At 40.5% G+C, this 13454-nt stretch overlaps 2 protein-coding genes across 6 annotated transcripts; one reads left to right on the forward strand and one right to left on the reverse strand.

Annotated features, from left to right (window-relative positions):
* The first annotated feature begins 1117 nt into the window (after window positions 1–1117).
* rps6 (ribosomal protein S6) lies at window positions 1118–5558 on the forward strand. Its single transcript, XM_003454192.4, has 6 exons — window positions 1118–1206; window positions 1826–1957; window positions 2345–2555; window positions 3472–3618; window positions 4799–4956; window positions 5430–5558. Exons 1-6 carry the CDS (start codon window positions 1201–1203, stop codon window positions 5523–5525), a joined length of 750 nt encoding a protein of 249 aa, XP_003454240.1. The 5' UTR covers window positions 1118–1200; the 3' UTR covers window positions 5526–5558.
* Window positions 5559–10665: 5107 nt separating this feature from the next.
* LOC100692918 (perilipin-2) lies at window positions 10666–13396 on the reverse strand. Of its 5 annotated transcripts, none has more exons than XM_025907864.1 (6): window positions 13231–13396; window positions 12855–13059; window positions 11889–11971; window positions 11582–11795; window positions 11309–11439; window positions 10666–11045 (listed from the first exon to the last, which is right to left on the reverse strand). In XM_025907864.1, exons 1-6 carry the CDS (start codon window positions 13249–13251, stop codon window positions 10773–10775), a joined length of 927 nt encoding a protein of 308 aa, XP_025763649.1. In that variant the 5' UTR covers window positions 13252–13396; the 3' UTR covers window positions 10666–10772. The 5 variants fall into 5 exon arrangements, with proteins under 5 accessions (XP_025763649.1, XP_019215491.1, XP_005458772.1 ...); XM_019359946.2 differs by having other exon boundaries at window positions 10666–11048; window positions 13231–13395; XM_005458715.4 differs by having other exon boundaries at window positions 11309–11442; window positions 13231–13394.
* Between the last annotated feature and the right edge of the window lie 58 nt (window positions 13397–13454).

Raw genomic sequence — 13454 nt, forward strand, 5'->3', positions numbered from 1 at the left:
TTTAAAAAGCTATGAGTGGGACAGACTGAGTAAATTAGCAGGCCTTGTCCAACCTCTGTACAATATGTTTGACACTTCTGGTCTACTCTTTCCGCTCAGTTTTGTGTGGGACAGCCCCGCTATTGTGCACACTCACATGGATTGATGCTGGTCGATACATGTGAAAGAAAGCTGTCTTTTACATTGTAGTGATAATATTTAGTTAAACTCACTATTCCAGAAATAGGAACAATTAACAGCTTTAATTTACCTTATTTTCTTGACTTCTTGACTTGCCTTTAGATTGCACCTCTTTAAAACACACACACATTTGTTGTATTAATTGATAATATCAAGTTTTCAGTAAAGGGTAAAAAAAGGCCTGTCATCTCACAATAAAAACGGAGGAACTTTGTTCAGAAGCTGCATCTTCAGCTAACATAGCTGCATGGCTATTTTTTATCAGTGTTTTTCTAAGGGTGTTGTACAAGTGAGCAGTTAATTATGGTAGCCTTTATCAAACTGGCTAAGTGTTTTTCAAAGAGACGGTTTGTTTATTTTGAAGCTGATTAGGCCAGTATTCAAAGAAGGTATCTCCTGCCCAACTGGGATGGGAATTATCTTAACATCTCACCCCCTTATGCACTCTCTGGCACCCTCTGGCCGACGCATGCTCCGTGGCTCAATAATAATCCCCTCAATATGCAGATTTTTGTAAATCCACAATACGTCCACTGTCACAAGGATTAATACAGTTTGAAAAAATCTCAACGAAAGACACAAAATTTACAAAGAATACAATATTCATTAATCCTTGTGACAGACAGGCTCATAATATCACATATATTCATATATTCATATCTATATATCTATATATATATCTATAAATATAAATATAAATATCTATATATATCTATATATATATATATATATATATATATATATACATATATATATATATATATATATATATACATACATATATATATATTCTTCTGTTAAATTAATTTATTTGATTAGGTAATGAACACGGTTAAACAACACTTAATAGTATAACATATATTCTTGTATAACATAAATTATTATTAGTATAACATTTTAATAACCCTAAATTTTTCAGCGAACCAGTTATCGCGATAGCATTTCAGGTCTATGTGAGACCACGAGGCGGATATCCGGTCTCTTTTCCGTGGCGGACCGTCGGAGGGTCGGTTTGGCAAAATGAAGGTATCGTATTTCTTTAACTGTGTTTCTCTTCGTGTTGTCGCTTTTTGTTAAATATTACGATATGATGATAGCTGACAATGTGAACTTTAAAGCGGGCTGGTTTAAAGCAAGAATGGTGGCTCGGCCGCTCAGGATGAGCTTTGATTATGATTATGAGAGCTAGCTGACGAGCCTGTTGGATAACGCTGTGGAAACATGGCCGCACTCTGAGCGAAATGTGGGTCCAGTTTAAGTCTAGTTTTACTCAAATGAAACGTTATTATACCTTTATGTCCTCTCCCCTGCACTGTGATAATGTTAGCCACTGATCCGGCTGTGTCAAAAGCTAAAGCCGGAGTTTTCTGAGCTTTGAACCGGCAGAGAAGCTAACAGGCCCCCGAGCCATCTTCTCACCCCCTGATTCAAACATTAGCTCACGTCAGACAGGCTTACGATGTCGGTAACCGCTGCTTCGCGTTAGCAATGTTGGTGGGTTTTTTTGGTTTTTTGCGGGAGGGGGGTTGACGACATCAAAATCATTGAAAGCTTTAGCAGCTCATTTAGCAACATTCAAATGCACCTTGACTCGCGGTGACCTGTACGCACATCCAGTAACATGGTAATTGCGCCTCTTTTTCAGCTGAACATCTCATTTCCCGCTACTGGCTGCCAGAAGCTGTTTGAAGTTGATGATGAGCGAAAGCTGCGTACCTTCTATGAGAAGCGAATGGCCACTGAGGTGGCTGCTGACCCTCTGGGAGATGAGTGGAAGGTGAGTTTTTGTGTGATGTTTGGTAAATGTGTGGCGTGGCACACCAGCAGACCCTTTCTGACTGACCCATAGTCGTTAAGGGGGGACAGCGTGTTGCCAGAGGAACAGTGGAGCTGCTTTCAGATGCAACCAGCCCATATAACAATGGCTGATTGAAACAGCTTTGCTCCCTCAATTTTTAGCGCAGTTAACTTGGAATATGTTAGGCTAGATTATATGTGGGTGATTATGTGGAAAGAAAAGCTAGATATGACCCTGCCAAAAGTCTAGTTGTATTTGCTGCTGAGTAGTCAGTGAGAATTTAACCTTAATCGGCTTGGCATATTTGCTATGAAATGAAATGCCTAGAAAGGATGTGAAGCAACACACGGCTCTATGCTTTTGCAGGGCTATGTAGTGCGCATCAGCGGAGGCAACGACAAGCAGGGTTTCCCCATGAAGCAAGGTGTGCTGACCACCGGTCGTGTGCGCCTGCTCCTCAGCAAGGGCCACTCCTGCTACCGTCCCCGCAGGACTGGTGAGCGCAAGCGCAAGTCTGTGCGTGGCTGCATCGTTGATGCCAACCTCAGCGTTCTCAATTTGGTCATCGTCAAGAAAGGTAATGTGCTTTATATGTCACATTATCTTGATTACCTCTTTGGAGTCACGTGTAAAGGATGCATGATGGCACGCCAGCAGACCCTTTTGGATTTTCCTGTATTCCTTAAGGGGGGACAGTGTGTGTTGCCAGAGTAACTGTGGAGCTGCTCACCAGATGCGACCAGTCCTAGTAACAGTGGATGGTTGAACTGCAATGCTCTCCCATTGTTTTAACTGGTGCCATAATAATATGGTAAAAATGAAACTAGTATTTTTAAAGGTTAGGAAGCTTGGAAAGAAAGCAACTTGACTTAATGAAGAACTAGAAGCCTCTTGGATGAGAGGTGAAACATAAAGAAGTCCTGTCACTTCCTTTCCAAGCTCCTGAGATATAAGAGAGAGAGTATTGTAAGCTTTCTCCATTTGAGTCTCTTTAACTGTCATAAGTTAACTTTTGGTTTGGTGTGATGCTCAGAAGACAAAAATAAACAAATGCATAAACTACAATGCTCATTTTAAAGTAACTCAATTGAGTGGGTTGTTTCTTCACCAATGCTACACTAAGCTTCATTAAATTTGGCTAGGAAGGTTTTCCATAATCTGACTGATGGGGTTTGCTGTCTCTGTTCTTCTGCGTTGGTGGACAAATCATTTGTAATTTATTTAGATAAAACCTCATATCTTCCTGTAACTGCTAAGACACTCAAGTCCTGGTACATGGTGGGAAAATAAGACTGACGTGTATACTTTGAGCATTTTATGCCTCAACACTGCCCGAACTGGTGAGGCTTTCTCTTCAGTTCACTGAAGAGTAAGCTCAGCTATTTGACACTTGTAGTATTTAGTACTGTTACAATCCTCTGTTGGTGCTAGGAATACTTTTAAGAATTCTTTAGACCTGATTGATTGATCATCCTTATCTTTGTAACTCACAGGTGAGAAGGACATTCCCGGGCTGACCGACAGCACTGTCCCTCGCCGCCTTGGTCCCAAGAGGGCCAGCAAGATCCGCAAGCTCTTCAACTTGTCCAAGGAGGATGATGTTAGGCAGTATGTTGTGAGGAGACCCCTGACTAAAGAAGGTAAGACACTTTTTCATTTTGAGAAATGTTTCCCTCCATGTGGAAACAAAATTATGATGTAAACTGCTGTCAGAAGCATGCCAGAGCAGCAGGTGGCACTATAACGCTGACTGTATATGTAAATGTTGACCAGTCTAATGATAGCATGGAGCACATGTTTAATGTTGCAAGTTTTCCAGAAAATCCAAACGACACATCTATATCTGCGATTACTGTAGCATTCAAAATAAACTAAAAGTGAGCTTAAGGTCCTACATAAATGTCTTTTGACTAAAATTGGTGGGGGTAGGGTTTAGCTGAGGTGGTCAGTACAATGCTTAATTTTCCAGGATGTAGGGAGGTGTAAGTGCTTTCTTTTCCAAGTTTGGCTCTTGTAGAGTTGGTTTAACTCTGGACAAACTCGACAGAGATCCTTTTTAATTCTTTCCTTTTTTGAAGTGTAAGAGCAGGTAACAGTTACAAAAACAGGTCTTTGACGCTCGTCTGCCAGTGAGTGCATCTGTAGACATTTTTTAGGACTGCATTATGTAAACACAACCTTAGTGAGATGAAGAAGATAGATGTGTTGTATGTAACAAGTGTGAGGCGGACTAAAACTGAGTTGTAGAAGTTTCTGTATGAATTCTGACCAGTGCATGTAAAGAAGTAATAAACATTTATTTCCTTGTTTAAGCATTTGTTTGTTCTGCAGTTTGTGTGATGTCTGTGCTTGTAAGATGTTTGTAGTAAAGCCAATTTAAACTCATCACTAAAGAGAGTGCCGTTAAATATAGTCGTGTTGATGAGCTCCCATGGTTACTCAAATTTGGGGTAAAGAGCTGGGATCAGGAACAAGCTGAAAAATGAATTTTATGATAATAAACTTGATTCAGCAGAAGTGAAGACTGCAGGTAACTCCCAGGTGTGCTGTGTTGAAAACATTCAGTTAGTGTGAATTGTGTTCTGCCTAGTAATGAGTCATCAGCAAGGCTTTGATTAATGCAGGGTGCCGGCATGCAGACAAATCAAAGTTACTGTTTTTTGTAGAATTGGAAAGTAAGGAATGTGCTTCCTTAGAGGTACTACAGTACGAGTTGTGTGTACAGACTTAGAAACTAGGTACATTAAGCTGCTTTCTCATTACCACATTTGACCTTGAACTGTGTCAGTACTGACTCTATCAATCCTCTCGCTTTGGTAGGTAAGAAGCCCAGAACTAAGGCTCCCAAGATCCAGAGACTGGTGACTCCTCGTGTGCTGCAGCACAAGCGCCGCCGCATCGCACTGAAGAGACAGCGCACCCAGAAGAACAAGGAGGAGGCCTCAGAGTACGCCAAGCTGCTGGCCAAGAGGATGAAGGTATGTGTTAATCTAGGCCTTTATTATCCTTAACCAGCATCAAAGATCACACGACTCTGCTTTTGTCGTGTGACTGCACACTAAAAAAATTTTCTAGTGGTTTAGATCAATGAAGATAATGTGACAAATAATTTCTGGCAGGTGCGATATTTCCACTAGTGTTGGAGCAGCTGTATTACATCAACTACATAGTGTCTAACAACATATTGTAATTAACTTAAAGTATATTTAAGGAAATTATGATTTAATCTTTATTCAGTTGAAATTTAAAGTCTAGGATTGTGTGTTTTAGCAGTATAGTTTTGACTTGCCTTGCATGATTCAGCTGTAATGGCATTCAGCTTATGGTTAATTCAGATTATGGTTTGCCTCTGAAAAACATTCAAGGAGCAAATGATGGTGAAAGGTTAAAGAGACATAAAGTAGGACATGTGGCAACTGTTGGACTGACACGCATTTGTTCTTGTAAACAGGAGGCCAAGGAGAAGCGCCAGGAACAGATTGCCAAGAGGCGCCGCCTTTCCTCTCTGAGGGCATCCACATCCAAGTCAGAGTCCAGCCAGAAGTAAAATGGAGTCAAATAAAGTCATGTTTTGCTGAAACAGTGTTGTGCAGTTGTCATTTATTTTCTCTTCTAGATATCCGCCCATGAAGTGATGCATTAGATGATTTTTGTCAGCGCATGTGGATGCAACAAGAAACTTTAGTTAGTGGTGGACAATCTGGCCTGAAGAGTTTTAACTCTTGAGTTAGACTAAATGGAAGTCCAATGTATAAATATACGGCTTTGTTTTTTTTCTGACTTAATGAGAGGTAGTCAGGGAAACTACACAGAAGTATTAACAAAAGTATATGAAAGTACTAAACAATTTAGATGGAACAATTTAGAAAAGTAGAAACACTGGAGATCAAACACTAGGGGCCATCAAGGCTTACCTTGATTTAGCAAGATGTCAAGTGTGAGAAGTGCTTACCATGCTGCTACTTCAACTTTTTCAAGTTTGATGAATGAACTTGGTCTACACGAAGCCTACAGTCGTGCATGATACAGCCACAGATCAGTGGTTACTATTATGGAGTACTGCAATGGTATTTTTATTATTTTTATTTGGTGTGAGCAAATTCTGGTCCACACTCCAAGCCAGTTGATGGCTGTAATGCAACTGCTAAAACAAAAAAGGAGGTAACCAATGAGAGGAAACTGTTCAAGACTTGGAGAGGAAGAGCTTGAGAGGAAGTCCTAGGATCTGGTGTGGAAACCCACTCCCTGACGAGACTAACAGTTCTGAACGTGGTGGCTTTGGGCCTTGGATAGCAGGACAGAACTGGCTTCTGCCACTAGTTGCTTTGGAGGAAAATAAATCTTGTGTACCCCATTTTCAGTGTGAGTGTGGTGGTTTTCTGCTGGTCACTATTAGAACTTATTTATTGCATGGAAGCCATTTTGTGACCCCCCCCCCCACACACACAGACGGTGACTAAGTCCAATTTACTCCTGACCCCATTGGCCCTGATGTGAACCTTGGTGCTCTGGTAATTCTGACTGTCATTCAATACATTTTTGTTTAATGTCTTTATTTGTTTTTTGGGCAAGTGAAGTTACAAAAATCTCTTCAGTCATATGCACTTTGGTAGACAGAAAAAAACCTTTGTAGACTGTTTGGAGTAATCTTTCCTAATGTGGGACTTTAATATTGAATTTTCCAAAGTGAATTTTCTGCTTCCAGTTCTGTTTTGCAACTGAAAATATTATGGCAACACTGAGAAGACAAATCATTAACGGTGTATGGTCAGATACAGGTGATGGTGTGGCTGTCTTAGTTCTCTTTCGGTACCAGAACTTAAAAAAACTGACTCAGTTCTTGCCTGAGGTCCAGACCAGGAAGAACATAACTATAATACTGAGCCTGAAGTATGAGCCTCCCGCCCACCAGGGGACCACTGGCAGCTGTGGGTTCACCACCTCCTGCTGAACTCAGAAAACCAGTCCAGAGACAGATTCTAATGTAGCATCACTTTCATCGCTCACCCCTGAACTCCTGTTAACCATAACTAGTGTGGCATCTCTAAACATCAGTAACTAAGAAAACATGTCAGTAGGTATCCTAGTAATTAGTGACTTAATTATTTGGGGTATTATTATTAGTAGTAGTAGTATTGTGCTTGGGACTTTGGACTCTACCGATTAAACAGAGGTCTCTTCGTCTGGGCGGTTTAAAGGGCCAGTTTATCCAAATGACAAAAGCTGTGTATAAACCAGATGCTGTCAGGCTTCAAATATATGCATCAGTCTCCTCCACAGTCCACTGTGTTGTAAGACATTGCTTTACTGCTTAAGTTCACATCTAGAGTACGAAAATGGAGATAAGCAGGCAGATAATATACCTTACGCAATCGTTGGAGAGTATTTGACAGTTTCGGTTCCCAACTGTGATACAACTACAACATTTCAATGGAAGCAAGTAGAGGAATCTACAAACCCATCTGGGTATGTGACAGTTTTTGTTTTTACTGCATTTCAACAGTTTAAAGAATTAGATGTAGTTTTAAAAGCTCACTAAGAATAAATTTAAGTAACGATGAGTAACTTATTTCTTTGACAGGTGTTGTTCAACACACTCATGTGAAGATCTGCTGGCATCTTCCTGCCTACGGGCTCAGGTAAGACCCAGATCCATTCAAACCAAAACTGACCTAAAACATCAGATAATTTGAGGACCTGAGAGTGGTGATTAAATGTCTCCTTTTATTTTTAGGTTGCAATAATGATGGAGTTCCTTGGGCTTCAGAGGGAAAATCTAATTCCATCAAACATCACTGCTGAAGATCTGAGAGTTTTTTTGGTGGAGAAAACCAAAGAGACACTCAGCACTGAGTTACTGTGACAAATAAAAGTCTGTGATGTGTGCAAATGCTGACAGGAAGCCCCTGTTTTGTTTTCATTTGAAGACTTTGGGAGTTTGAATTAGAGGATTTTGAAGAAGAAGAAGCCAAACCTCTTCTGAAACTGGTAAGACTAGAAAACTCACAAGACTTATAGTAATTTGGAGATTTATTTTTTCATTATGTTCACATAACCTCTAAACAAAACTGCACTGTAAATGTGTTTTCTGTTTCAGGTATGGGCAGTGAACATCATTAATAAAATGAGGGACAAAGTTTTAAGCCCAGATGTTCCTTAAATTTCCAGAGGCCATACCTCCTAAATTTAATTGACTCACATCTGACAGTTTATAACAGTCCAGCTACAGTGTTTTAATATTTCTGTGATGCTTTAAATAGATTTAAAAGCTAATTCTTACAATGTTACTCTATAGAACACCTAAACTCCTCCAATGGTGAAGGATTACATTGAAATCCTTAAAGAGAAGCAGTAGGAACCACAAAGCACCAAACTGCTCACTGCACAGGAAGTGGTGATAGAGGTAGTTCTCTGCATCCTGCAGGGCTTCTGGGAGCTTCCTCCTCGTCCCCTCTTGAACATGGCCTCCCAGAGTTTGAGCATACTCCAAAAAGTGTCACCAAGGCCACTTTGGATTGAGTCTCTAAAACTCTCACAGCGATGGAAAGTCAGGCTGTCTTCTTCCGCTCCATCAGAGACGACATGGTCCAGAGCATCCCGACAAAAATCAGAGAGAAATATGCTTAAGAAATTCTACTTAACAACATTGCAAACTTTGCACCAGTGCTGCTCAAGAAAATTGCCGATGTAGCAAAGAACCACATATCTAAGATCCTAAAGCCCCCTTCAAGTCTGCCAATGTCAGATTTTCTTCCCAATGAAGAACTTCATGCTGAAAGTTCATCATTGTTTGATGTTCCTCACATTGAAGAACCTACATCCTAATGTCTGCAAATCCCTGATATTCAAGATACTGAACATCTCTAAAATTTACATAAGAAAAACTGTCTAATGACAAAAGAAAATTTAAAGCTAGAACACATCTGAATGAATATTGAAAGCTCAAATTAAATCACTGGAAGATTGGAATTATGTATTTTAAATGTCTAAACTTAAGAATGTCAAATGAATAAACAGAATATTTTCAGAATATCTGCTGTGTGTGTGTCAGTGCTGAATCTTCATTGATTGTGGGTAAAGTTTACACTGACACAGGCTAACTATGGTGGAGTGCTTCATACCCCACCCCCACTACAGACTGGCTGCAAACAGGGTGGAGGTGTGTAGGGGCTGGATTCAAATTAGGCTGTCTGCAACGCTGTCTTGTGTTTTAAGAAGCTGGATCAAAATAAGTAACGTTACAGCCGGTAATGTTTTGTTTCATGCTGGGTAGGAAAAGTTTAACCTCTTTAATGATTAAACTGGTTCATGTGTGGAATCGTCACTTACGATATGATGTAGACTTTATTAATCTCTCACTGGGGAAGTTTTTTTTTTCCCTGTGCACATAAAGTTCAGTGGGACTGATAATACATACATACAGTCTGGATGAAGGACAGTAATGCTGAAGGAGCTGCTCCCAGCCTCTACAGTTTTATGCAGGGGGTGGGAGGTACTGTCCATAATGGACATGTGCTTGGCTAACATCCTCCTCTCACCCACCTCCTCCATGGGTGTAGGGGGAGAGCTGGCCCTCTTCACCCTCTATTAAAACCACTTTTTGTCTCTGTCCAGCTGACACAAACAAAAGATTGAAGAAGCCATCACTGTTCTCCACACCCCAAAAGACCTGAGCCTGGCATGACTCATCACAGACTACTTCCTCTCCAGTCTCCATGGCGAGTAAATAAGCAGGCATGTAGCCTCTCTCTCTCTCTCGACAGGAAAGCGGTATAATCAGACACGCAGACCAAAGAAAAAAAAACCCCCCCAAAAAACAATAAGCCAAATGCTGAGAAGTGTCAGTAAAGAACCAGGTCAGTCTGCAACAATATCATCGTTGCTCACGATCACTTTCAGTGTGTAGTTTATTTTAATTGATGCTTCCTATGGAGTCTAGTTTTATCCAGTGTATGTGAAGGAAAGAGTTTCAATACAGTAACTAACACTTTGCCCATCAGTAAAAGTTACATACTGCCAAAAAGTCACATTTGCAGATTTTGGTGAACATCAGAACTACAAAGAATATGAAGCTTCAGTATATTTTGGGAAACTCCATCTTTTTTTTCCTTTTTCCTTTTTTTTTTTTTAAAATACATAAATCTTGCACAAGAGAAAATACGTGAAGTGACACAGCGAGTGTCATAACTGGCTAAAAATGGCTGGAATTTTCAGAAATGGGCTAAAAAAAGAAAAAAAAAAAAAAAAAAAAAAAAAGTGGTGTGCCAATCTATGGATGCATCCCTACTGAAACCCACAGACTGTTACCAAACAGAGCAGCAGCAGAAATAACAGACTACATGAATATATTAAGACTATTGCGATCAACTGTGCAACTGTAATAACAAACTTCAGCTTCCTTTTACTCTTATTGGATTTATTCAGCAAGAAAGTTGGAAAGATTAGAAATATATCCAACTACCTCCCAGCATCTTTGCAAAATCAGTAGTTAGCTGGTTTGTATGAACAGTGCTCTGGGAGGATGTCCTCCAGTTAAATATGGTCTCCGTCTGCCCCATTAAGGTGCCTTAGTTTATAAGCACATTAAATGCCAAGAACAGAGTCATTTATAAGCTTAGCAACTGGAGAAGCTGCCACTAAGTGATTGTTTGCAGAGCAGCTATCCAACTAAAAGGACAAGATCAAAGTCTGTGAATCTTCAGATATTTATTTTAGACAAGATGACAAATTCAGCTCACATATCAAAAAGTTACAGTACATGACATCAATGACGCACACATTGCTTAACGTTACATTAGCTTTCAAATCCAGACCTCTTGGTAGCCCTCCCCTTCTGGGCTACGCCCCTTTGAGGCACAGAGGTACGAAGATAACTTCTGCCTGGATTAGATTGCTTCTTCTGGGTTGGCAAGGAGTTTAAGTTGTACATCTGAATGATGAAGAAAAACCCAGAGAACGCCTGATTCTGCAGGTACTGAGGCAGCCGTTGGACTCTCCAGACCAGGGCCAGCCAGCTGGTCTGCAAGTTCTCAACCAGAGCCGAAGGCCCAGGTGAACTCCTCATTACCTGCTGAGTAAAGAACATAAATTTCAACAAGTTTATACAGAGCCGCATCACAATAACAGTCCCCTCAAGGCACTTTATATTGTAAGGTAAAGGCCCTACAATAACGGAGAGAAAAACCTAACAATCAGATGACCCCCCCCCCTATGAGCAAGCACTTTGAAGACAGTGGGAAGTAAGAACATGCATGCAGAGGGGGAGGTACTAGGTTAATGTTTTATGTGTACTTTCTGTGCTAAACATATCAAGAACTGCTCACAGCACACCTGAACAGCTTGAATCTTGGACCCAGCTTCACGGTAGAGTCTTCCACATACTTTAGCGGTGAGTGAGCACAGTCGCTCAGGGTAACGGCCCCTGTGTGTGACCACTTCAAAACCTTCCATCAAGCGAGCTTCTTCTAGAGATTGAGGAAGAAAAGAAAGGAATCTAAATGGAACTAAATGGCAAAAACAAAAACAAAAAAAAAAAAAAAAAAAAACAAGACAACACCCCCCCAACCACACACACACACACCTAATGAATGAATTTTAGGTTACCTTGTTGCGTCGGGGGAAGCACTTGGTCCACCAGAGCCTCAGACAAGCTCAGAGCTGTGTCCAGTCCCACAGTTGTCACACCAACGACCCTCTTCAGAGGTGATCTGTTAATGCCATCGTTCATCCTGCTCATCACCCAGTCAATGGTTCGATTGGCTGCAATGCTCATCCCAACCTGAATCTCATTCATTTTGTTTTTGGCAGGGATAACAATCTGAGCGAAGAAAATTAAATCACAACATAAAATATTTTATTATTCCAGACTTTACAGGACTGTTGTGACTTAAACGAGGAAAGGAAGTGTTACCTGCTCTGTGGATGACAGAATTACAGAGAATGAAGCCTCCAGCCAGTCGAGACTCTTGCAGGCAACATCATTTGCAAAGGAAACTGAAACATACCCATGAATAGTGTTGGTGTTTATCCAAACAACAACTTTGACCTGAAGGTCAATAAAAAAAAAAAAAAAAAAAATGTTTTCAATCTCATCATTATCCTGATGCTACAATGTGTCAGGTTCACTTACATTTTATTTCGAACATACAAATAACTGAAATAACAAGAGAAAAAAAAAAAAGAAAAGCGAAAACAAAACATAAAAAACATCAAGTTTCATGTCTACACAATGTGTGTCATCAAACTTGTTCGACTGCTTGTAGACAAATACGTAATGAGCACAACATAGCAGCAAAACAATAAATTCAAGCATGTAGGCATTTCAGTACGATCGGCTGAAGTTCAAACCCAGAATAAAAGATGATTGAAATTATTTTCAATATGGCATGGTGGTGATGGGCTGGTCTGAGTATTTCAGAAACTGCTGAACTACTGGGATTTTCCCCACACAACAGTGAATGAAAAAAAGAGACAACTCTGGATGAAAATGCCTTGTTAATGCCACAGGACAGTAACACAAATAACCACTTGTTACAATCAAAAAAAAAAAAAAAAAAAAAAAAAATGCAGAAGAGTATCTGACATACACCACCTTGGACCCTGAAGCAAATGGGCTATAGCAGTACTTAATAAAATGGCAGTGAGTGCGTTTTAAAACTTCTCCAACTCCAATCCCGAGTTTAGACAGCTCGTTGTGTGAGAACATCCGAATGAAAAGGTTTTTAAAATGTTCATAAAAACCCTTTGCATTGCAGAAGGATCTGGGTGGTTACACCAGTTTCTGTACAGATTAAGGTAGTTGAAAGATGGAGAAAACCAGCTGATTTAATGTCATTTCCCACATCATTATGGAAGAGTCCTAACAGTAGCTACTTACTCTGGGGCTCCAGTTTAACGATAACAGGCGACGCTCTGTAACAGGCTGCTCTGCCTACAGCTGTCACGCTGCTCTCCAGCACTTCACACGCAGACTTCAGGCCGGGATGCCTGGATTTTGTGCCCGTGTACAAGACCGATAGTCTGGCAAAAGCCGCACGAACTACAGGCAGATTCGCCAGCCTGGCAGCTGCACTGGGTGCTTTCTACAAAAAAAGACAGCAGAGAGTCGGAAAGCCAAGCTCGAAATCCAACCCACGGTGAAAGAAGTGCTTTCATTTCTTTCGCGTTTAAATGCCAAATGAGCATAAAAAAAACCCCATTTGGTGTTTAGGTAAAAGTATAAGACTAAGGGACTAGTCCTCGATTGTACTCACCTGGTTGTTGTTCACTGTCATGTTTTGTACACTTTGAGAAACAAGAACAAAAAAAATAAAATGTAAATCTTTCTCAGAAACTTCACATATTCATTGTAAAGGCTAAAACGAAATAAAGCAACCAGGGCAAAAACGTCCGCTCAAATAGCGTGGGAGAGTCAATTAGTGGCCCACCTGTTCTTAACTCTCCTCGTAATCACGCGTGATTTCATAGCAAGCATAAG

The sequence above is a fragment of the Oreochromis niloticus genome, linkage group LG6, assembly GCF_001858045.2.
Source record: "Oreochromis niloticus isolate F11D_XX linkage group LG6, O_niloticus_UMD_NMBU, whole genome shotgun sequence".
Classification (NCBI taxonomy): Eukaryota; Metazoa; Chordata; class Actinopteri; order Cichliformes; family Cichlidae; genus Oreochromis; species Oreochromis niloticus.

Coding starts and splice junctions, on each gene's coding strand:
- rps6 (XM_003454192.4), top strand. Junction 3,619..4,798: donor GAGACCCCTGACTAAAGAAG/GTAAGACACTTT, acceptor TCGCTTTGGTAG/GTAAGAAGCCCAGAACTAAG. Junction 4,957..5,429: donor TGCTGGCCAAGAGGATGAAG/GTATGTGTTAAT, acceptor TCTTGTAAACAG/GAGGCCAAGGAGAAGCGCCA.
- LOC100692918 (XM_003454223.4), bottom strand. CDS start 13,251: ATGACAGTGAACAACAACCAG. Junction 13,060..13,230: donor TGACAGTGAACAACAACCAG/GTGAGTACAATC, acceptor CTTTTTTTGTAG/AAAGCACCCAGTGCAGCTGC. Junction 11,049..11,308: donor CCAAGATTCAAGCTGTTCAG/GTGTGCTGTGAG, acceptor TTCTTTACTCAG/CAGGTAATGAGGAGTTCACC.